The sequence below is a fragment of the Penaeus chinensis genome, chromosome 13 (genome assembly GCF_019202785.1).
Source record: "Penaeus chinensis breed Huanghai No. 1 chromosome 13, ASM1920278v2, whole genome shotgun sequence".
Lineage (NCBI taxonomy): Eukaryota > Metazoa > Arthropoda > Malacostraca > Decapoda > Penaeidae > Penaeus > Penaeus chinensis.
The window spans coordinates 7,977,539-8,000,687 of record NC_061831.1 but is presented as its reverse complement, the minus strand read 5'-3'; the positions used below and the strand labels follow the sequence as shown (position 1 = coordinate 8,000,687).

Here is a 23,149-nt window from a genome sequence, read left to right as displayed (position 1 = left end):
TGAATTTTTGCAAATATTAGACAAATACCAGCAGCAGATATACGAACTTAGCAAGATAGCCAGAGGATCGGTCCACAAGAAGGAAAGTGAAATTAACTTTGTTAGAGAAGAGTAAGTGATTAAAATATTCATGGATATTTCTGTATTGATTAGTTTTGCATTTGTAAATGAGTAAGCCTATTGATGCTAATTGCAATTTGAATTTCTTCAAAGGCTCTTAATAAGAATCAATAATTTTATAGAACCAGATGTATTCATTCAGTTTCAGCAGTATTGTTCTCTTCACTACAAGAGTATGTTTTATTCTTGAGAAAATCTTTAATTGATGGTTTTAATCTTTTTGATGCTGTTGTGTACACTTCTATTACTTACACCTATATAGGGCTTTTATGGAAAATCTATTTTCCTAAAGGAGTAACAAAGATAGTCTTTATATCAGCAGAACCTGAATTCTATTTTGTCTTTAAAATTAGAAAATAAAGTTTCTCTTTTGCCATGCTGCAATGTTTAATCATTTTCCTATAGGTCTGACTTTTGCTGACAAATTTATGAAATGATCATAGATTACGCAGCCACCCACATACCCACCCACCCACCCATTCACTCACTCACTCACTCACTCACTCACTCACTCACTCACTCACTCACTCACTCACTCACTCACTCACTCACTCACTCACTCACGCACTCACTCACTCACTCACTCACTCACTCACTCACTCACTCACTCACTCACGCACGCACGCACGCACGCACGCACGCACGCACGCACGCACGCACGCACGCACGCACGCACGCACTCACTCACTCACTCACTCACTCACTCTATCACTCACTGTGTATGTGTAATTATCTATCCAACACATTAAATTGTTGCCATTTTGTTACAGGCTATTGACACTGAAACAACATGTCAAAGAGCGAAAAACATTGGCCATGGAGTTTTTAATACGGATTTGTCAGGCGGTTGTTGGACACGTCAGCTGGAAGCAAGAAGAGGCACTTCGATACAAAAAAGATGTTGAAATTCAATGCAAGAATTTAAGTGAAAAGTTATGATAATGTGAAAATTAGTTGCTTATGATTATGCTACCAGTACATTTTTAATGTTATACATTTACAGATTTGATAAGAAATATATGATATTTATTTTGTTTATCTCTGTGATTTGTGTATTTGGATGTGGATGTTGATATTTTCATTGTATGTTTTTAGAATAAAGTAAGTATGTGGTATGAAATGTGTTTTAAAATACATTGTACACTGCAGCTCATACAAAAATGCAACTTTACATTGAAATTATTGAAGATAAAGAAACCATGTAGTAGGTTTAGGTAATACAAGATACTTTGAAATAAGCAATGGAATAAACGATAAACAGAAAATATAAAAATAAAAGTGAATACAAAAACAGAAGATGGCAAAATAAAGAAAATACCAGAGAACGTTCTTATGATGGTCCAAATATATGAAAGACTATAAAGACCTTTGGAGTTTCTCCTCTGGGAGGCAGAGGGAGGAAGAAAGAGAGGGAATGAAAAATAGAAGAGGAGGGGGTTAAAGAGAAGAGAGAGAGAGAAAGAGAGAAAGAGAGGAGATAGAGAAAGAGGGAAGAGAGAAGAGGGGAAAGACACGAAGAGGGGAAAGAGACGAAGATGGGAGACAGAAGACGAGAGGAGAGAGGAGAGAGGAGAGAGAGAGAGAGAGAGAGAGAGAGAGAGAGAGAGAGAGAGAGAGAGAGATGGAAAATGTGTGAAAACACATGCCTATATTATTATTCCTATGAGGCTGGTAACAGTACTATTAAAATCAGCCAAAAAAATTAGTTGCCTAAATTTATTTTCTTGTGTAATTTTATACATAGAAACAAGACCTCAGTGTAGACATTTCTCAAGTGTTATTCTTTTAAATGAAATGAAAAGAATACCATCTTTTCTAAAAATCCCTCATTCTGATGTGCATTTGACAGCAGTTTGACTATGACTGTACTTATTAACATTCCACAGGTGTAACTTTCAAAAGAGGATAAAAAGGTTTTATGATTAAAAAAATGTATCATAAATTTCTTCAGTCTGTAATTTAGAAAATATTCTCGGGTGAAATGCACATAAAAAAGAAAGAATGAGAAAATATTGACAAGTAATTGTGTTCATTTTGATCCACGGTTCTCATACTATTTGGTATCGTTCCCTTGCCAATGTTGTGATTGATACCTTTTCCCTGATCAAATTCCTCTTTGGTTATGTGAAGTGAAAAGAAGAAAAGAAAATTGAATGCTTAATTTTCAGTGCATTTTATATATAAGAAATTAATTTATAATTTTCAACTTGTGATAAATATTATGGTATTTACTTCTCCATGATACATTTTTTATTAATTTATTTATGTGCAGTTTTATTGTAAAATTATATCTAACAGTTAGAAAGGAATAATAAATGTTATTGCGTTTGTTTTCATTTTATCTTTGCACACACATTACTGAGCTTTCATTGTTGTTTTTATTTGAAGGTGCTTGTTTACCTTACAGTATATACTTCTTTCTTTTATACCAAGCATGTTTGGCCCCTAGAAATACTCCACTATTCTTTAAGAACTCTCTGATTAGGATTTAAATCATCAAATTCCACTCATGTCACCATGCTGGTGTTTGCCTTATATCCTGATTTTTCTTTATTCATTATTTGCACTTTTTCATACTCACTTCTTTATTACACCCATTCAATCTGATAGTTAAAAAAATGCGGATATCTTACAAAATTTATTGTTCATCTTCATCTACATTAATATGGATTCTTGTTTTACTTTAAACATCAAACAGTAACCACATGATCACAGAAAAAAAGAGAAATAAAAATCTCTCACATAGCTCCACAAAAGGTACGTTGGTTCATCAGTACTGAATGCCACTGCTGACCATATCAAAACCTTGTGCAAATATGTAACCCTGTGCTGCATGGACTGCCTGTGGAGGCAAGGTTTGGACAGAGTATTCAGCTGTGGTCACGCCAGGGATAGCTTGTACTGCTTGTACAGCCTGTACAGTCTGCACAGTCTGTACTGACGTTCCACCTGCAGCAAGGGCTGTGCCAACACTTGTGAGAGGTACGGTTGAACCAGATACCTATGGAGAACAAAGATTGATGAAAGGTTAGTGTAATATAAAGAAATGTCTTTCATGTATTTCTTTTAATTCACTCTAGCTCAACTTCTCATTTTAATAAGGGTGTTTAATCATTTACATCCTAACTGCTACATAACTACATTTTCTAACCTGTCATGTCTAGTAAAAGTAAAGTAAAAAAAAAAAAAAACAAGAACCATATAAACCTATAAAACACCACAAGGAAACTGTAATGATATTTAAACATTAACATATATTGTGATACCATCAACGGTATGTATAACAATATATCTTTATATGCATATATGAAGAAAAAACCCTACCTGCACCACATGACCAATTGGAGGCATGTGTCCCTGCATACCCCCAACCACAGGTATTGTGACTGCTTGCTGGCTGCCAACAGTGATGTACTGTGGGCCTCCAATCATGCCATTTCCAACCTGGAATATTTAACCATGAAAATGTGATGATGAGTTTAATTTACATGCAGAGAAACAAAGATCACTCATGAATTGAGAAATTAATTCACTGCCACATAAACATGGTAGCAACTGAATTTAAAAAACCTATATTCTGGCAGAAGAGAGAGCACGCAACATATAATAACTCTCTATTCATCATCTTACTGACAACAGATAAGTATCAACTAAACAGACAATGATCTAACCTCTTCCATGGCAGTGGATGAGCTGGTTGTAGGCTGTGTGTGCGACAATGCCAAGCTGTTTCCACAGGTCACTCCTTCTTCCTCTTTTAGGCCAGATGCAGCTGTTGCAATGGCAAGGGGATCCAGGACCTGGACCTTGTGAAATAAAGTAAATTTCTGATAAAGTTTACATGCCATCATCAGTTGGAATAAGTGTATGTGGAGTTGTAAACAGTGGAACTTTATGCCATGAAGCAATAAGCAAAATAGAAAAAAAAAAATTCAGGTGGATTCAGTATTAGGAAATAACTTGAATGACAAAAAAGGTGGGTAATGCCCTAATATATAATTAAATCAATTATGTAACAATTTTGAATTTCTTCTATATGTGATTTATATATATATATATATATATATATATATATATATATATATATATATATATATATATATATATATATATATATATAAAAAGCGTGAAACATCCCTAACTTCAATGAATTACTTGATCACTCTACAGACAAAACAATTTAAAGCATAGCAGTGGCATACACCAAATACACCACTTACATGGCACTTACCACATAGCACAGAAAATAAACTTACACTCGCACATTAACACAGTTAGTAACAACACAACAATATAATCTTTTCTATGAAAAAGTAAACATAAAGCAACTCAAAAAATTCATATGCCACATGTTACATCTCAAATATATTGACTATTAACACATCACTAGCTAAAATATCATACCAACATTGCAAAGTACCCACAGTCTTAAAAGTTAGTAAAACTAGTAAATTAAAAAAAAAAAAAAAAAAATTCTTTCCCCTTCTCAAATGCAACAAAGACCAATGGACAGAAGCTGCCCATTACAGACTCATCAACACTACTCTAGAGACCAACTAGTCTTTGAATGTCTCATTGTACAGGTCAGTAGCACACCACACCACTCAACAATACTACTTTTAGACCTACCACACTGATGCAAGATGGTTTCTTTTCATGTACACCCTACTCATTACAACAGATATAAGCAAAATCTTTGATGCCATGAAACTCTAAACTCCCTCTCAGAAACATATATGCAACATAACCAGTCTGAACAACTGGCTTGCAAATTACCTCTGCAAGACATTCCTGAATACATTATAATGCTCAGGCAATACACACAAAGAACAAAATTTACCTGAGTAACAGCTGCATTACCACTGGCATTTTGATTGGGTGCTACCATTGTGACTGCCACTTTTTCACACTGTTTGTCATGAACCTTCCTGTAATAACAAAACATGAAGGGGTTAATACATGAATTGGCAATTCTATTTAGGTAATCCTCTTAATGATGGTTATGGCAATATGACTCTCACTGTACTCTTTCATGAATTTTCCCATTTGTTTGCAGAAGGACATTTCTAGAGACCCTGGCATTAAGTGTATGGAGTGCCTGGCACATTTAGAATCTGCTGCAGAAAATTAATATTGAAATTATACCAATTATTGATTTAAACAAATAAAATAAGAAAATATGACACCATGTAAACTTCAAAAGTAAGGCATACAAAATTAAAGTACAATATAAAGACTGTTTGGCATGTGTTAGGGTATGGAGACCTGAGTGAGTGTACAAGTTATGTGCAGAAGAAATGACCATAAGGCACAAAAAGGATACAGTAAGCATCACTTTTAATTTTATTCTATGCTCATTACAGTGCTAAATCTTAAAAGACAAGTCTTGTAAGTACAGTTATAAGTAGAATATGTTATCTTACTGATAAATGTTACTTTACAAATAATAAACCTCATGCAATACTTTTGCCCAGATTTTCAATTAGTAAAATACAAACAGTAAAGTCTGCACACGATACATGATTTTCTCACTCACCTGACATGTTGTTTCAAGTCCCAAGCCCCAGCATAGGACTTGGTGCAGTAAGAACAGCGGTACCTTCTGTCTCCACGGTGACGGCTCATGTGTTCGTCCAGCTTGGTTTTACTCACAAATCCACGGTTACACATTTGGCATTGGAATGGGCGCTCTCCTGCGAGTGTGTTCAATTGAATGGTTTATGGACAATCTTGTTTCAAGAGGTCTCACTACTTTCTTCCCCCTCACTGCTCCATATGTTATTAAATCACATACACTAGGTACTCTTAATAATAAAGCATCTCATTCTTCCCTTCCATTTTCATTAACTAGTAACAATAAAGGGTGATCTTGTTTACTGAAGTCTAATTGAAATGGAGTATGCAAAGTGTTTTTGTGACTATCAGAAGTATGTGGCTTTTTTCCTTTACAGATAGAATCAAACAGGATTACCAGCTCAATGCCATAATTAAATCAATCTTGACTAGTGAAATATTATTTCTATACAAGTAATCCAAAAGTAATACATACTCAAGACTATTTCAAGCTATCAACAAAATTTCTGCAATATTTCAAGCTATCAACAAAATTTCTGCAATCAAACAGATCTGAGTTTATAAATGATTCCAATATATAACAGATGTAGAACTGCTAACCACACCAATGAAATAGAATAAAATACAGTGGCATAATAATAAAAAAAATCAAAGTAGAGCTCACAGTAAAGAAAAAAAGTACAAGATACCTATTACTTCTGTATCACTACAGCATAATACCATTAATGCACATGAATTTTACTAAAAAGCAGGAAAAAATGTAGTACATGATTCATATATCATCTCACCTGTATGTATTCTCTCATGGTATTTCAATTTCTCTTTGCGTTTGAACTTTTTCTTGCAGAAAGTACATTCAAATCTCTTCAGGTCACTGTGTACTTCCATATGTGCCATGAGGGAATTTTGTGTCATGAATTTGTTGCCGCAGACCTAAATGAAGATGCAATAATATAATCTGTTTCTGTCAAGAAATTTAGTTTGAAGGCATAATTCTTTACTCTATGAATATTATATAAATTATTATATTATTATCACATTAACATTAATGTTACAAGACATAAGCCAATAACAGGAAAGTTCCCTTCCTATGAAACTGGAAGTTGATTATGCACTTACTTTTACACATAAAAAAAAACCCAGTAAACACATAAAAAAAGGAAATATTAAGAGCTAAATAAGTAGAGAAAAAGAGGATACCTTACCTGACAGAGGAACTTCTTGTCCAGTCCATGCATTCTAAGCTTATGGTTTGTAAGATATATTCTACGTATGAACTTCTTGGGACATAATTCACACTTAAAAGGGCCCACTGCACTGCTTGACTCATGCCAGTTGATTGAGTGCTTCTGCAGTGAGGTCCGTCTTTGGAATGATTTGCCACACTCTTCACACACAAAGCATTTCTCATCTCTGTGGTTGAAATAGAAATGGAATAAGTAAGTTTAACATTCCTTATCTCCATATGGTCTTCTCTAAACTTGGTTATATAAAAAACAATATATGATACAGTGGTCTTTTAGGGTATTCTTTTCATTTACATGCTTTCAAAGGTAGGTTTGGTTGGGTATTCATAAAATTTCAATTAACAAACATTTGCATCTTTACACTCATAAACAACTGAGCCTATTACTGAAACTAGAGCTATAATTTTCCATATATGTTTTTCAAATACACCAAGCCCAAAGAAAATCTGTTTTCTCACAATATTTCTAAAAGAAGTCAACTTTCTTACACGGATATAAAACTAATAGCAGACAAGTGCCATGACCTTAACTTTTGCATGCAATGAAGAAGAAACAAGTCTCTTCTCTCCAAAATAAAGTAAAATTAAGTTAAGTAAGAGTAAATTGCATACTTGTGCATCTTCTTCTTGTGGTAGTTGAGATCCTTCTGCGTAGAGAACAGCGTAGAGCATACATTGCAAGGGTATGGTCCAGGCGAGCAACGGGGAAGGTGATACGTGATCCTTTTAAAGGTGCGGTACTCCACTCCACATGTCTCGCATACGAACTTGCGCAGCTTATGGAGCTTCAGCACATTTGTGATCAGAATTCTATTTGAGAGCTGAAATATATGAAGTATATTAATACTTTTCTTCATTTCATCATTTTTTTTTTTTTTTTTTTAGTAGAGACAGCCATTATTGACTATATTGCTTTCTTTAAAAAATAGGAATTCCTTTATAGCTAAAATAAAATCAAGTACTTCGTTGTCCCTAAAAATCCCTTTCCCTTATTGCACCACTCACGGCAGAAATGGTATTGTCGTCATCAGTGGGCAGCCTGCAATTGTGGGTGTTGAACCGCTGGATGGAAAGGCAGGCTAGATTGCACGTTTTGCAGCAGTAAAGAGGCAGTGTGTTGTTACTAAGCACTTCAGGATTCCCTGCATCTATCCCAGGTGCTTCTACACCATCTTCATCGAGATGTACCTGTTGGTTGAAAAAATTTGTTGAACCCATTAATAGTACTTTATAATCAGAAGCCATTAAGAACATCATGAAGTCATGAAATACAGCATGATTATGGAATTAAAGTTGAAATATTCTGGTTTGGGCTTTTGGCTGTTTTAAATTTTAGAAATTTCTGAACTGAACTAAGAGGGAATATAAATAAAAAAAAAAAAAAAATATATATATATATATACATAAGAAATAGTAAATTGCAAAGATATGACAGAGAACAGACAAGATTACAGCTCTTGATAATCAAATATCACAGTACAAAGGGTTTATAGGTGAATTTTCTGATCTATTTTCCTCAAGTCTCCTATTAACAAAACTAAAATATTAATTTAGAATTCCATATCTTTCCCCCCAAAAAAATTCATAAACTCAAAAGAGGATGATGGAAGAGAGAGAGAAAAAAAATCACCTTTGTATAGTGTATAGACAGATGTTTCCATTTTGAAAACACTCGGCCACATTTGTCGCAGTTGTGTTTCTTGGGAAGTGCCTCGCCTGCTTTACTTTCGGCAGTGGCTGCGGTACTTGAAACTGGTACCCCTTCGTTATCTACAGCTTTCCTTCTTCTTCTCGAGACAGAATCTGCAATGCTGATAGAAATATGCAATATGAACTCTTGAGAACATTTGTTACCGAGAATGAAAAACTTTGTCCTTTCCAGAATGACAATCATTTATGCTAATCTATAACAAATAATTTTGTTATTTGAGGTAAAGTAAGAAAATCACAGTTCCATTAATACTCATCAAAGATGACTATGGGTAGAAGGGAAGAAAAAGAAGAGAGGAGAGAGAGAGGAAGAGGAGGGAGAGGGAGAGGGAGAGGGAGAGGGAGAGGGAGAGGACGAGGGAGAGGGAGAGAGAGTGAGAGAAGTTAGGAGGGTGGGTATGAAGGAAGGGAGGGGGAGAGAGGAGAGGAGAAGAGAGGAGAAGAGAGAAGAGAGGAGAGGAGAGGAGCAAAGAGAAGGGAAGGAAAGAAAACAAAAGAGAGAGATGGGGCAAAGCAACTATTATGCAGTACCATTAAATCTTGCAACTAGAATTATATATCAAATTATAATCAAAATATACAAAAGACTTACCTGCAACACTGCGAACAAGAATTTGGCACGGTACCATTTGGAAGATTGGCTAAGGAGTCACTATCTATTGTGAATTCAGCACCACACTGTAAATACCAAACAAAACAATGTACTTCAATTTCTAATGATCAGAATATTTTATTCTATAACTCTCCTACTCATGTACCTAAGACTGTTTCTGCTTAACCCATATTACTGTACTCTGTAATCATCTATGTAAAAAGAATAATCATCGTAATAATGCAATGAATTGTTTTAAATTTTGATTTATCCTTATAATAAAATGGTATTTGAACTGTGATGCAGTTTTCTGCCATTGGTTTACTCCATTAATAATAGAATAAATTTTAAATGTATAATTAACCAACTTATTCATCTAGCCCAGTTGTTATCATAAAAGAGAGAGAGAAAAAAAAAAGCTTCAATCAGATTATCAGAAATACATTCAGTTTTATAAAGATTCTAGAGTAAGGAATGTAGCTGACATTACAAAATAATAAAATAGGTGTTACCATGTCTATAAAAACGAAATGAAAATGAAAATAAAAAAAAATTAGTAGAAGCAAGAAGAGAGTAATTGAGGGGAAAAATAAAACCAACAGAAAAAGAAAGATAAGAGAAAGAGCAAAAAAGGAAATAAACCAAGTCCCAAAGAAATCACCTTTCTGCACTTGGCCAAGTGCCCTGGAGCCCCATACTCCCTTTGGCAGAGTGAGGGCTCCACATCCAAAGAGACGGCCTGCATCGCCGCCACCTCAGGCATCCCCGCACCAGTGATGGTAGTTGATGTGAAGGTGTTGACGTAGGTGGACGTGGGCCCAATCATCCCTGGCATCAAGCTGGTAGGAGGTACAGTAGATGTCAAGCCACTGTTTGCTGCCAAGGCCATAACCTCAGGCAAAGGCGCCATGGTCGAAAGGGTGCACTTCCCAACTGTGGGCTTGCTCTCTGGGGGGATGTCGAAGGTTGGGCTGGAGGGACCTTTCCGGCAAGCCAGGCTCTCCTCGCCACTGCCTGGGTTCTCCACTGATTCTTCCGAGCTGTCGTTATCTGTGGAAGGGTGATAAAAATTTCAAGCCTATGTTTAGTGATACAATTGAGGACTGGGTACTTGACTTATCATCATTGTCCATGAATAAGCAGGTAAGGATTATGTCTTTATTCCTATTGAGAAAAGTGATTGTTATATATTTTGGCAAATTAACAATAGCTGATGATTGATAATCTGCAATGATGTTATTGCTAGTGGATGGAACATTTCATATCTATTCTTGTAAATAGTCTGCCCCTTTTTTTTTATTCTGATTCAACATTAAGGTAGTTCCATATCTTGATAACTTTAGGATGGCCTGAGTCTCACTTTTTAAAATGAATAGCCAATATGAATTGATTTATGTGTTGAACTCAACAATAAAACATGTGATAAATCTAAATATATGATAATGTATTTGCCTCCTGATGAAGAAACTCTAAGACCATATTTCATATAAGGAAATACTTAATAATACAAGCAATAGGAGAATCCTTATTATATCAACTGCATCATTATACCTTTTTTATGTATCAGATATAGCTTTACATCACTACTATATCTCCAATTGGAATGTATCTTACCTGTTGTGACTTCAGACCCAGGCAGTATTTGTTGGGCAGAAGGAGATCCATGTTGCACTTCATTCTTTAGGTTGTCGACAATTTCCTGTTTGAATGGGGGGGGGGGGGGGGTCAGAATCTATTATCATACTCTCTCTCATTATGCCATTTTGTGTACATGCTTCTAGGTTTATGTGCTCAAGTCTTACATTTCTATTAATTATATTCTTAAGTTTGCATTCTAAAATTTCTGTAGCTACCTAAATATCTATTCATATTCTCAAGTATAAGGACAGACTTACAGTGAAGGAGGAAAATCATATTCATTACTAACAATGAAAGGAAAATGAGGAAAAAAGGGAACTACTAAAGAAAGAACTCACACATACATGCATACTCAAACCCTCACTCTTACACTCACACATACAAACACACACACACACACTTTCATTTTTAGGAACTGGGTATTTCATGGTAAACTAACCTTTAACTTTGAGATCAAATGTTCTACAATGAAACTGTAGGTATTGATGTTACAAAGCTGGTTATTATCTTTGATGTGATATGCTATGCTGTTACATTCAACCAGGTCTCTCCCTTCAACCTGAAAAAAGAGAAAATACTTTGTTAGTGTTCAATTGTCTAGTTTCTTGAATTATCAACTCTGTCTGTCACAGATAAATTATTCAGCCAATATCAAATTCTGTGTAACTCCTTGTACATTTTACTCTCTGCATTTTTTAGGAATATGATTTCCTTTATATTATAGACTACTATCTTAGAATATTTAGATTTCTTTTCTAAACAAAAATTCATTTGATTGTAAAAACTGCAATAGGCCTTTGTGTGTAAATCACTGTTTTTTTTTAATGAATCCTATGATATGTGCACAATATGCATGATCTGAAATATATAGGCATTTGAAAGTAAAGCATTGAAGTGAATAAAATTATAGTAACTATAGGAAGAATTATAAAAATTGTATTTCTTTTTTAGTAACTACAGTTTACAGGCTGGTGTGTATATAAGCCCCAACCTTCCACTTTCAGCAAGGATGACATTGATCATGACAATAATAAGAGAGGTAATAATAATAGTGATACTGCTACTACTCTTACTAAAAGTCACTGCCATAATGATAAAACGACCTGAATGAAAATTGGAAAAAGCTCAAATTTTCAACTCAATTTTGTTTTCACACTATTTTGACAGGAACTCAAATTATTGAATCTGTTCTTATGAAAATAGAAATTATCCATCTAAAGGGAAAAACTAAAGGGTGAAAAACTGAAATCTCTACTTTGGATATGAAAACGATATTATTATGTGTGGATATATTTTTCTTGTAATTTTCTGGACAAGAAGAATGAAGAAAAATTCTATAACATATTTCAGATGCATATATCTCATTTCCCTTTTTTTTTTTTAATCTTCTGGGTCATGTTCATTTTGACTAATGAAGATAAGAATTGTCTCACGTTATTCAGAAATACAGTTATTGGGATTCCCCTCTTCAACATTCTTATTTTATTCTTGTTTACTTTTATCATACATTATTTATTGAAAATTTTCTGTCGCATCAACATCTAAGGGCATTAGTGTTGTATTCAAAATATAGTCATAGCATGAGGCTTTGCCCCAGGTAAGGCAGTGCTATATGAGATCAAAGGTTATATGGTGCTATAGTAAAGTAGAGTAATGAAAAAGATTAGGAATGAGGTAATGATTAGGGTAAAGTGACAGGTTAATGGTTAATGGTTAAAAGCAAAATAAATGTGCTAGACATCTAAGGTCATGTAGCACTATAGTAAATGGTAGTGAAGGGTGGTTGAGTTAGTGATTAGTTGTCAAAGTTGGGCAAAGGAATTGACGAGTAAATGGGTTAAGGTTGGGTAAGGTAATGTATAGGGGTTAGATCAAGTGAAGGATGTATATGCATTTGAGGAATGAAAACAGGTTGTCAAAGCAGAAAGTGTGAGAAGTTGTGGGAGGGATCACGAAAATCGGTCCCATTTGGCTGGGCTAAATAGATTATTTAAGAATTTTGTAGAGATGGGGGTAGTAGAAGGACGGGGGCATGTGGAAGAGGGAGTAGTGTTGAGGGAGGTAGTGTTATGGGGAGGTGGACAATAAGGTTGTAAGGTAGTAATAAGGGAGGATGGGGTAGTTGATGAAGAAAGTTGTGGGGGTATAGTTGTTGAAGTTGAGCATGTTGGGAGTAGAAATGTCTCCTGGGGTGTTGATTAGGGTGGATACTGTACTAGTCTGCATTGAGGAGGGGGTATTAGTTGTAGTGTTCAGAGCCGTGGTCAAAGGAGAGCCTGGGGTTAGGGAATCAGGCGAGTTTGAATTGGTGGAGCTATTTGATGAAGAGGCAATTGCCTCTAATAATGGTATGGTTAATGGTTAATGGTTATTCATTGTTGACCATGATAAGCCTGGAGTATGTTGGGGAGAGAAATGGTCCACCCCTCAGGGTCGCTTGAGGGGTAAGGGCTAGACAACTAAAGCAGGGGAATACCGTGCCCAAGGCTCCCTCAGGCCGTTCAGGACTGGCACAAAGTCAGCCTTTCATCCTTTCAGCACGGCTCTCACACCTTAGGAAGTGGATAGTAGAAGGGGTTGGTGAAGGGACAGAAACGAAAAAGTAGGAGGGGAAAAAAAAAGACCATGCAAAAATTTGTTGAGTCGAGGGCTGAGTCCCAAGGTCGGGGAGTTCCCCAGCATTGGGTCCCAGTCTCCGCCTCCTAAGCCCCCCAACGACAGCAACGGGCAAGGGATTGGGGGGGGAAGTGACAGGTTGAATGGAAATAAAGTGGAGTATGATAGCGAAGAGGCTAAAGAGGGGAAACTGATTGGGTATAGTATGAGGTAGAGGTTGTTAGAAGGGGAAGGAGCTTAGGGAATAGGGAGCATTAGGATAAACTATTGTGGCGTAAACAGCAAAAATAAGTTTAACAACTAGGGTAAGTGGACAGAACAAGGGGATGATGAAACAAAGAAGGGAAGGAGGAGAAGGAAAGACCATGAAAAACTAGCTGAGGCAAGGGCTGATCCCCTACACTGGGCCCAGTCCCTGTCTCCTAAGCCCCCCCCCCCCTCCAACAACAAAAACAACAACAACAACAACAACGAGCAAGGGATTGGGTTTTCTTTATTAGAGAGAGTGAGAGAGATAGCAAAATAACATTTGTAACATTTTCATTTATTTACAACTCAAATTCTTTTCTTTTTTACTATGACCCTAAACAAATGGACCAATATTCAATAAAAGTCAAACTTCGACCCCCCCCCCCCCCCCGTGGTCAAAATCAAGGGGTAAAAATGAGAAATCACTACCATATAAATGATCTCATAATTGTAAACTTCCCATTATAAATTTCATATCAGTAAGTTTCAAGAGACTCTGACTTGGGAACAGACAAAATCATTATAATTAAATCTCCCATTTTGAAAGCCACTAGGGGTGTTTGCTCAATATTGAATTAACAATACATAGCTTTGCATTAAGAATATTCATGACGTTTATCACCTACAGAAAGCTAAAAACAGTCTTCCAAGCCAATTCGCCGTTATCCTTCGCATCTCCAGGTCATGCATTATCACAAGCATCTTGAAAATACGTAATAAATCTTCCTCTAAACGAAAACCAAAACAAAGAGCGAATAAATACACTAGTTGATTACAGCAACGGGGGAAGCGGAATCATCTAACCTAAATTCACAAACTCTTACAGTGTCACGACAACAATATATTACAATACGTGGGCCTATTTAATAATAACTGGAAAAACGTTTTCTTAACCTCCTGAATGAATTCGGTGATGACACTAAAGGTTTCATGAATTAAATGCTTGTATGATCCCATAACCGTAAAGTCGGGTCGATTTCCTCCATTGGAAACTATGAAAAGCAGTCTCGAGTAAAACAGCCAGGAAACTCGTATACAAAATAACTTAGCACTCTTACTAGTTTTTGCCAGATTATATTTAGCCCTGTAGTGTTATAAGATCACACAGGCACAATTTAAGGCTTTGATTAATCTATCATAAGAGAAAAAGAAACTGAAGAGAATTTTCAGGTTTTCTTTCTGTTTACCCTCTGCGTTTCATACCCACCACCACAATGTTTACACAGGAGTACCAACCACACACGAGGACCGCCAGCTTCTCTACACACGTCACACGTCACCAAGTGAGAGTTGGCACCCCTGCTCCACCTGGCTGGCCATGCTGGAGGACTCGAACTTGAAGGGGAATCGAACAGTCTCTTTAATATAATATACATGCCATTTAGTCCATCTGTATTGAAGAAAATCTGAAGTAAAGATATTTCATTAATTAAAGTATATACACAGAATTTATTATAGTACAGAAAAATAGCCCTCACTGTTCGCTGTATCAATTTAATAACCCCAAAAAGACATATTTAAAATTTTTGTAACTATTCCAAAAACAGAGACACCAGACCTAAATAATATTTCAAAAAAATCCCACAAACCTTATTATAAGGTTAAAAACAGCCAAGACATCCAATCTTTCAACTCATATCCCAAATTGCCGCATTGCTGGAACCGCCTGAGCTTTCGCCGGGTGGACGAAAGTGACAGGAGGCGCTCGACGTGACGTTCCTCAATTCTCGACACGGAAAGGGGACCGGCGGCCGTTCAGACTCTATCCGGATTCACGCAAGGCAGCAGCGAAGGACAAGATGGTGAAGGATACAAACAAAAATAAGTTCACGAAGGAGGAAGAGCTGTTGCTGCAGGACTTCAGTCGGAGTGTGTCCAAGAAGGGAAATGTTATCTTTTTCTTGAATGCCTTTATCGTCTCGGCCATTCCCATATGTGAGTGGAGTTTAGAGTCCTAAATGCTGATTATAGTAATTATTAGCTATTACTATTATCTGTTAGTTATTCAGTCGGTGTTATTCCTATATTTCTTGGTGTTTATTATTATTATTATTGTGTGCAGCGTTTATTACTAATCTTAATCTTATTTCAAGTCTCATCAATTATAACTCCATGTGTCGTGATTGAAATTCCTTAATTACGTAGTTAGGAGCGTTCTACGGCGATTCAATGACCTGATACGTATGTTTTATCTGGTTATTTTATCAATCAGCTGCTCCACTTTTCGATAGTGATAATAAGGGCTGGTAATCCTTTGAAGTTGACCGTTGCTCGTAGTGTTGACTGTCTGACGTATTGTATTTGGTGTGTGTTGTCCAGATGTGGTTCTGTTTGGCGGAATGGAGCCACACAAATAGCTGCGATAAGGGGAGTGATGTGTGTGGTGGGACGGTTGAAAGGTTAATCGCACATGTTCAGGCTAGGTGGAGCTTGTAGATGATCTTTAGGTTCATCTTGCTAGAATGTGGGTTTAGGTTATTCATACAACCATATGATACAAGGTAGACTTTGCCTGTAATGGATGGGATGACTGGGAATAAGGTCCTTTTCATCTGTGGTATGTCTGGTAATTTTAGAGGAGGTGGGATGTTCATTTTTTCCTATAAGTTACACAGTATCTCCTACAATCTTGGAATCTGGGGTTTGGGGGGGAGCCACTCGCACAAACTTTGATTTTAAAACTGTAAAGAAAACAGAAAATAACCCTTTTAAGATTATTTGAAGGTACATTAAAAGGCTGTGGCTATGTTTGTGTCACTGTAATGCTTTGTCTTTTGACTAGTTTTACGGGGTTCTGATCCGATGTGTGCAGTGTGGAATTCTCATACTCTACTGTAATCACGTTACTGAATCAATCGCTATATTGTCTAATGCAAGGGGTTGTCCTCCCTACAACACTTCTCGGGAGCGGCTGCCCCCCAACCCCTGCCTGGGTAACAAAAATCCTACACGTATTGCCGGCAGGAGAGGGTCTCGGACAGACTCGACATCTGGCATTCCCACATGTTAGTCGTGCGCTTTGCTTTGGGTAGAGCGAGAACTCCTGGAAAAATAGTCAGTAGACTTTGCATTACACTAAATATAGACTCTTCAAATGAAAAACCTGAGTCAGGATTCAGTCATGTAGGATTCATAATGGCACCCCAGCCTAGATTAATAAACTAGTACAAAGATCACCGTAGGAACCAGAAACCTTCTAACTATGGGGCTGTGTCTCAGGACCCCCTTCCAATTGCTGTTTTTTCCTGTTTACCAAAGGACTTTGCTCCCAGACCCCCCATCTGATTGCCAAACCCCCTCCTTGTATTAAATATTTTAAACAAAATAAAAGTAAATACTTAATTCAAGAAAAGTTGGGTAGAGCTCTGCTGCTGCATGAAGAAAATAGTGCAGGCGCTTGTTTGGCTCAGCATGTTTCATGAACCTCACGAGAGCCAAATACCCAATGAAATGTCTCCTTCCAAACTGTGGCACACCCCTATTGGCATCCCTCCACTTTCTTCCAATGTTATTTGTATGTGTTTTAGTTTCTGGATCAGTGAAATTATATTTGATAGACTTTTAACCCCTTCACGACGGGTCACATCTCTTGACGTCAGAACAAACTGCTTGAAATGTGGTGGGCGGCTGTACGCCGCGGCGGTCAGCCAAAGTGCTACGAGGCGGGGATTCGGCTTGATGTACCCAACTCCTTTGCTCAAAGTCGGTGCGTTGCCATTGATCGCCAGAGCGTAGTTTTTTTTTAAAGTTTTCTTCACCTGTCACCAAGGGTTAAGGGTTCATAACCTTCCTTGTTTAAACAAGCCTATGCTTTCCAGTCACTGATTACTATTGTTCCAGGGTATATGTACTTGTTTATTTTCAGTAGTGTCTCATGTTTTTCCACTGGCACCATAAAGGTTTTCTCTTAAAAAACAAAACAGAAAAACAGTAGCTACTAACCCTCTATGATTTTGCCAATATTAAATTTTCTTCTTTTGAATTTAGATTCATCAAATTGACCTCTGATTAACTGTTTTGTATTATCCAAACATTTTATTCAGACTTCTCAGGAGAAACTTGTCCACTTAAAAATTATTTTGTCTGAAATTAAGTTTTTGCTTTGCCAGATCATATTTGAACTCAGGTCTTCAAAGTTAATTGATAATGCATTGGTTTCAATGTCTAGTTTAGCATTGCTAAACCACATGCCTTTAAAGATGGTAACCTTAAAACTGCATGTTTTTTTCCCCCCCATCTTTCCACACCGGAATGTTTGTTTTTGATCTGATTTATATATTTCATGACGCTTAGGACACTTCAGTGTTTTAAGAATGAGTTCATGTTGAACTAGGTCTACAAGTTATTCTGTTCTATCACTATATTTCTTTATTCTTTATGAAATCAGTTTATTTCATTCATACCTTGGTTACTGATGCCAAGCAAATGAAAGACAAGGTCAGTTTGATGAGCTGATAGCATTAGGTATATCTTGATATGTGCCACTATAGCCATTGCACAATATGCTATCCTCAACCAAAGGGTTAAGACATATTTTTTTTTTTTTATAATTTTGAGCTTTATACTTTGCCTTCGGGCAAAAGACAACAAAGATCCATCTAGCATGTTATGGCAAGGTTGATTGAACCAGATCTTTATCAACAGCAAATAGCCAGGGAGGGCTATACAGGAATTTCAGACCATTTTCTTAAATGTTTTGAACAACCCATTTTGGTGCTGGCTTCCACAGTTTGTACACTGCAGTAAAGATCAACAATCTACCAGTGCACTACTATTGTGCTAGGCATCAGGTCATAGGGCATCTTTTGTAGATAATGACAAATTTCAAGGGAATTTGGATAGAATAGTCAATATAAAGAAAATTATTTGAAAGACAGTTTGCCAAAATAGCAACTAATTTTTATATTATGAATGGTCTAGTTGAAAAGGCACAGATTCTTATGCAACTGAAAACTCCATGGAACATATATAATTTAACGTATTTTTATCATAAGAAATGGGGCACAAAATTGAGGTCCTATGCTTGCAACCATATTTTGGCATGGATTTATAGCATTGTTCATGGATTTTGGCATCTGTGCTGGTAAACACTGAAACTTTGCATTTTAGCGAAGTCACTGGCAGCTAGATGTTTGTGTCTGCCAAAGTATATAATAAAATTTCCCATGTCTGCTTGTACCTAATCATGTTCAACCAGATACCTTCAATAAAGTAATTGTTTTTATAGGGTAATGCATTTGTATGGACAAGGTGTTTAAATGTATTTAATTGAGAAATTCATTTGTGTGATAGAGCTACCACTACTTCGATGACAAGTGTATAAGAAATGTGAAAAAATGGACTGCTTGATTTTCCTTACCATAAAGTATTGAAGTAACATTTATTTTCTACAATTGTTTCTTGAGGTCTAGGTCATGCTCTCATTAGTGAAAGACCAATTTATATCCTTACCATTTTATGGATCCTTGATATTTTGTAAAACTTTTAGTTTTGATTTCCTGATCCCAAAAGTATATGTATATATGAAACTCAAGATGGTTTGTTATTTCCAGGGCTTTACTGGCGAATCCACTTGATGGACCCACAGTCCTCGGCCTTCATCTTCGCCCTTGTGACTGGCATCGCAACATACCTGGTTGCGATGGCATATAAGAACACCAAGTTCATCCTGAAGCACAAGGTGAGAATTGGAGAATGCTTTTGGAAGGTCATGGCAATCTGAAATATGGTTTTAATGTCATGGGCTTTAGTCAGATTTATTGTATAAGTACATTTGAATGTGAGTGGACAGCTGTGCTGTTTTTGGTATGTTGGGAAATATACTATTGTTTTAATATTGGTGGTTATGCATTGCAAATTTTACTTTTTTGATGTTTGATCGTAAAAGAAATAATTTGTTTGCCTTTTAAGTAGTAGTGGTATATAATAGTAATATCTTAGTGACTTAAACTCGATGCAAGACATGATTTATATAACTAATGCACTTCAAATAACCAGGTGGCCCAGAAGATTGAAGAGTCGGTAACACGCCAGGTGCTGAGCAGCCTGGATGCTGACAAGAAGATGAGCAAGAAGGAGAAAGATGAGAGGTAAGAGGAGGAATGGGTATAGAATTTCTTGTCTGTAGCAACAGTTAAAAGGAGGGGAAAGGGGAAAGAAAATAAAGTATGCAAATGGACTGTACCGGTGAGGGTGAAATGACTACTGTAAGGGGATCTGCGAGCTTTGCATCCCAAGTTAGGAAGCTTTTGGGTTGAAGCAGTGATCTTAGTGGTAGTTTGTGCAATTAGGGTGGGGTTTATTTATTCATTGATTTGTGTGAATTGGGGATTTGGTTTTTGCCCTGATGGTCATGTCGTAAACTTTTACCAACAATTTTGAAACGATGTTGGGGTTGAGTTGGTGTAGGTTTTACCATTGGTCTGTTCTGGTTATGCCATGTGCATCCTGCATTTACAGGTTCTTGGAGATTTTGACAAGGAGATGAATTTTTAGGCTAATTGTATTCAACCAGATGTTTTACCTTTGGATTGATAGGCAAGATACAGATATAGATGGTAATTGTGAAAGGCAGACAGTTTCATTTGTGCATTGTTTGTTATTGCAAGTCTGAGGAAAATTTTACTAAAATTTTAGCATTGAAATCTTTGTGATCCATCATTTTTTATCACAATCTTCATTTTACTTTCCTATTCTTAAACCCATTGACTGTGGGTTTTGTACTGCTCACTGTAGTGTTTAGTGAATGTTGTACACAGATGGCTCAAGTGTGCTCAGCTGCCAAGGAATCAGTTGGTAGGCCCTAGTGACTGCACCCGATTTCTCCATTCCTTGAATAGAAGATCTTTTTCTTTTCTGAATATGTTAATATCGATTATTGTTATTTTTTCTTTCTTTACTATAATATCAAAATACTGATAAAAAAAAACCCCTTTCAAAAATTCAAGGAAAGGGTAAATAAGTGAGATAGGAATAATAATTGACTCCTTGGTAACTAAGTACTTGTGGATCCATCTGTGGAAACCATTAATTTGCCATACACAATATGTGAGATAACCCCATAGAGCTGCTGCAAACCCTCCTGTTTGTAGATTTACCACTTCACACTTGCTTCTGTAAGAACTAGAAGATAAGATGCAGGAAAACCCAACTGTGTAATGGCTCAGGCAGGGGAGGGCCTCCAAGGGGAGTAGGGGTATAGGGGGGTAGGGGTATGCGGGTGTTATCATGGGGATGGCTGAAGGAAATTTGTCAAACGGTAACAAATGTATTAGCAGACACTACAGGTCTTTATTGCTAATAGAAAGGTCATGTGAAGAAAAATCCCCGGTTTTTGTATGGGGTTTTGATTGTTCATGGTCGGTAGGATTTTAGGGATTAATTCTCTTTTAAAGATTGCTAAGGAAATGTGAATGTGTATTTAATGAGTAAGTTTTCCTTCATTCTGTTACTTCATACTTTTTTTATTGGTCATTTTTTTGCATTGTCCCTAGTGGTATATTGTATAAACCTAGGAATTCTCCATTTATTACAAATTAGTTGTCAGACAGTATTCATTTAGCTATCACTTTAAGAAACTATTTTCTTCTTTAGTTTGAGGAGGTATAGTTAAAGAAATACCCTTCAGTGCATTATGCCAAATGTAGATTTCTGAAACTTCAATTTAGGTCTGAAAATATATTCCATACCATAAATCACATAATAAAACTTGCTTAACAAAATTTTAAATTTCATTTAGCCATGAAATAATCCCCAATACAAGAAATCCTGTATGTAATCTAACTTTTCGTCCCAACAGGGTGCTGTGGAAGAAGAACGAGGTTGCCGAGTCCCAGTCCACCACCTTTTCCCTTTTCTACAACAACGCTCTGTTCCTGATGCTCGTGGTGGTGGGTTCCTTCATGATTTTCCGCTCCTTTGCCCCAGCCTACAACTACATCTTCAGTACCCTTGGTGCAGCTGGCGTCATTGCCCTCTTCTCCACCGGCAAGCAGTGAAGCATGCCAAGGTGCCTGCCTGTTTCTGCGAGTCTTAGACGCGTTGGGACTGTGCCTGTGGTTATTCTCCAGGCGCTAACCCAGATGTGTCCATTGAGAGAGAGGAAAAAAAAAAGCTTACAAAAATACTGTCTGGGTGTTGTGTGTTTTCTATTGTGAATGAGTTGGTACAGAAGAGATGTTAATACCACCGTTAATTTGGAGCTGTGAAACTTTTTTTTTTATTTTTAAAATTTATTTATTGGTAATTATGTATAGAAGCTTCCAATAGCATAGCATTTCATTCATCGTTCATCTCAAGGCATATCATCAGTGACCTGGGATAAACAGTTTTTTTTTTTTCACATTATGACTGACCTTGGTACTGTCTTCCTTGGTTGTAAATATCATGGATAAAGTCTATATCTTTCCTTTATATAAATTAATTTAACACCTGCAAAAATCACAAACAAATTTAAGCTAATTTTGTACTTTCCTCAATAGCAGGTGCTCAGTGATAACTGTGTGGGAACAATCCCTCTTTACAAATATCTGTACAAGGGTGTCTGTACTAAGATTTCTCTTGTTTTTTGTGTATTTTTTACACAATGGTGACGAGTCTAATGTTATTAAGGAGATGTTTGTGTGTTTTTATACAAAATAAAAACTTAATGGTGATAACCTCTTTTATGAAACCCTTTCTATAGCTGTAATGTGTGCAGAGCAGGCTGAAATCTTCCTTTTCAACTAGTAGAAAAAATAGATGATGAAACAGTTGTGATTTCTTGGAAAAGTTACAAACCATTCATAAAAATGGTGGTTGAAAATATGCAGATTCATAGAATGGATTGCATGAAAAATGTAATAAGTCACATTGGAACAGGTTATAGTAATTGGGATTTAGTAAATTCTATATAGTATTTTGAATTTTGCTTTTGTAAAATGGTGACCATGGAATGTTGGGTTCAAAGGAAAATAACTTAATGAAAATGTGGAATTCTGCTCAGTGCACAGACAATTTTGAAAGGTTTGGCAAGATTAATCTTACATTTATGTTTGGTGATTAATTATTAAAATTTTTGAATTGTTCTAATAAGAAGAGCAGGATGTTTCTTCATACAGCATGGATGGATATTAGACATTTACATAAGTTTCAATATGAAGTTCTTATTGGAAGAATGTGCTAAAGTGTTTTCTGTTATAAGTATGTATGTATCTATATGTATGTGTGATATTTTAAAATTTTAGGACCGTGAAATTTTTTTTTCTAAATCTGTGAATGGTACATATATGCCTTCAGTCAGCTGTTATTGCAACTACTTAGTATGCGATGTCATAATGTATACAAGTTCAGTATCATCCTGTCTTAATCACTGTCATTAGCTTTCTCAAATTTCATAATGAAATCTATATGGAAGGTATATCTCA

The 23,149-nt window shown here is 36.3% G+C and overlaps 3 protein-coding genes across 3 annotated transcripts in view; 2 read left to right on the top strand and 1 right to left on the bottom strand.

Annotated features, from left to right (window-relative positions):
- LOC125031558 (kinetochore protein NDC80 homolog) overlaps positions 1-1,229 on the top strand; it is a 15,253-nt gene extending 14,024 nt beyond the window's left edge. The window contains exons 10-11 of the mRNA XM_047622442.1: positions 1-111; positions 891-1,229. The exon at positions 1-111 is cut by the window's left edge and continues 5 nt beyond it. Coding sequence (XP_047478398.1) covers positions 1-111; positions 891-1,059 — 280 coding nt within the window. The 3' untranslated portion in view covers positions 1,060-1,229. The remainder of the gene's footprint in view (positions 112-890) is intronic.
- Positions 1,230-2,743: 1,514 nt separating this feature from the next.
- On the bottom strand, positions 2,744-14,730 carry LOC125031693 (zinc finger protein 668-like). The gene is made up of 15 exons (XM_047622592.1): positions 14,640-14,730; positions 11,320-11,439; positions 10,857-10,941; positions 9,904-10,292; positions 9,243-9,328; positions 8,571-8,751; positions 7,946-8,128; positions 7,553-7,761; positions 6,900-7,107; positions 6,483-6,627; positions 5,657-5,813; positions 4,961-5,048; positions 3,792-3,926; positions 3,445-3,564; positions 2,744-3,121 (listed from the first exon to the last, which is right to left on the bottom strand). The coding sequence occupies exons 1-15, from the start codon at positions 14,700-14,702 to the stop codon at positions 2,891-2,893; spliced, it is 2,400 nt and encodes a 799-aa protein (XP_047478548.1). The 5' UTR covers positions 14,703-14,730; the 3' UTR covers positions 2,744-2,890.
- Positions 14,731-15,400: 670 nt separating this feature from the next.
- LOC125031718 (translocon-associated protein subunit gamma-like) lies at positions 15,401-22,402 on the top strand. The gene is made up of 4 exons (XM_047622639.1): positions 15,401-15,680; positions 19,298-19,425; positions 19,743-19,834; positions 21,544-22,402. The coding sequence occupies exons 1-4, from the start codon at positions 15,545-15,547 to the stop codon at positions 21,740-21,742; spliced, it is 555 nt and encodes a 184-aa protein (XP_047478595.1). The 5' UTR covers positions 15,401-15,544; the 3' UTR covers positions 21,743-22,402.
- The last annotated feature ends 747 nt before the right edge of the window (positions 22,403-23,149 follow it).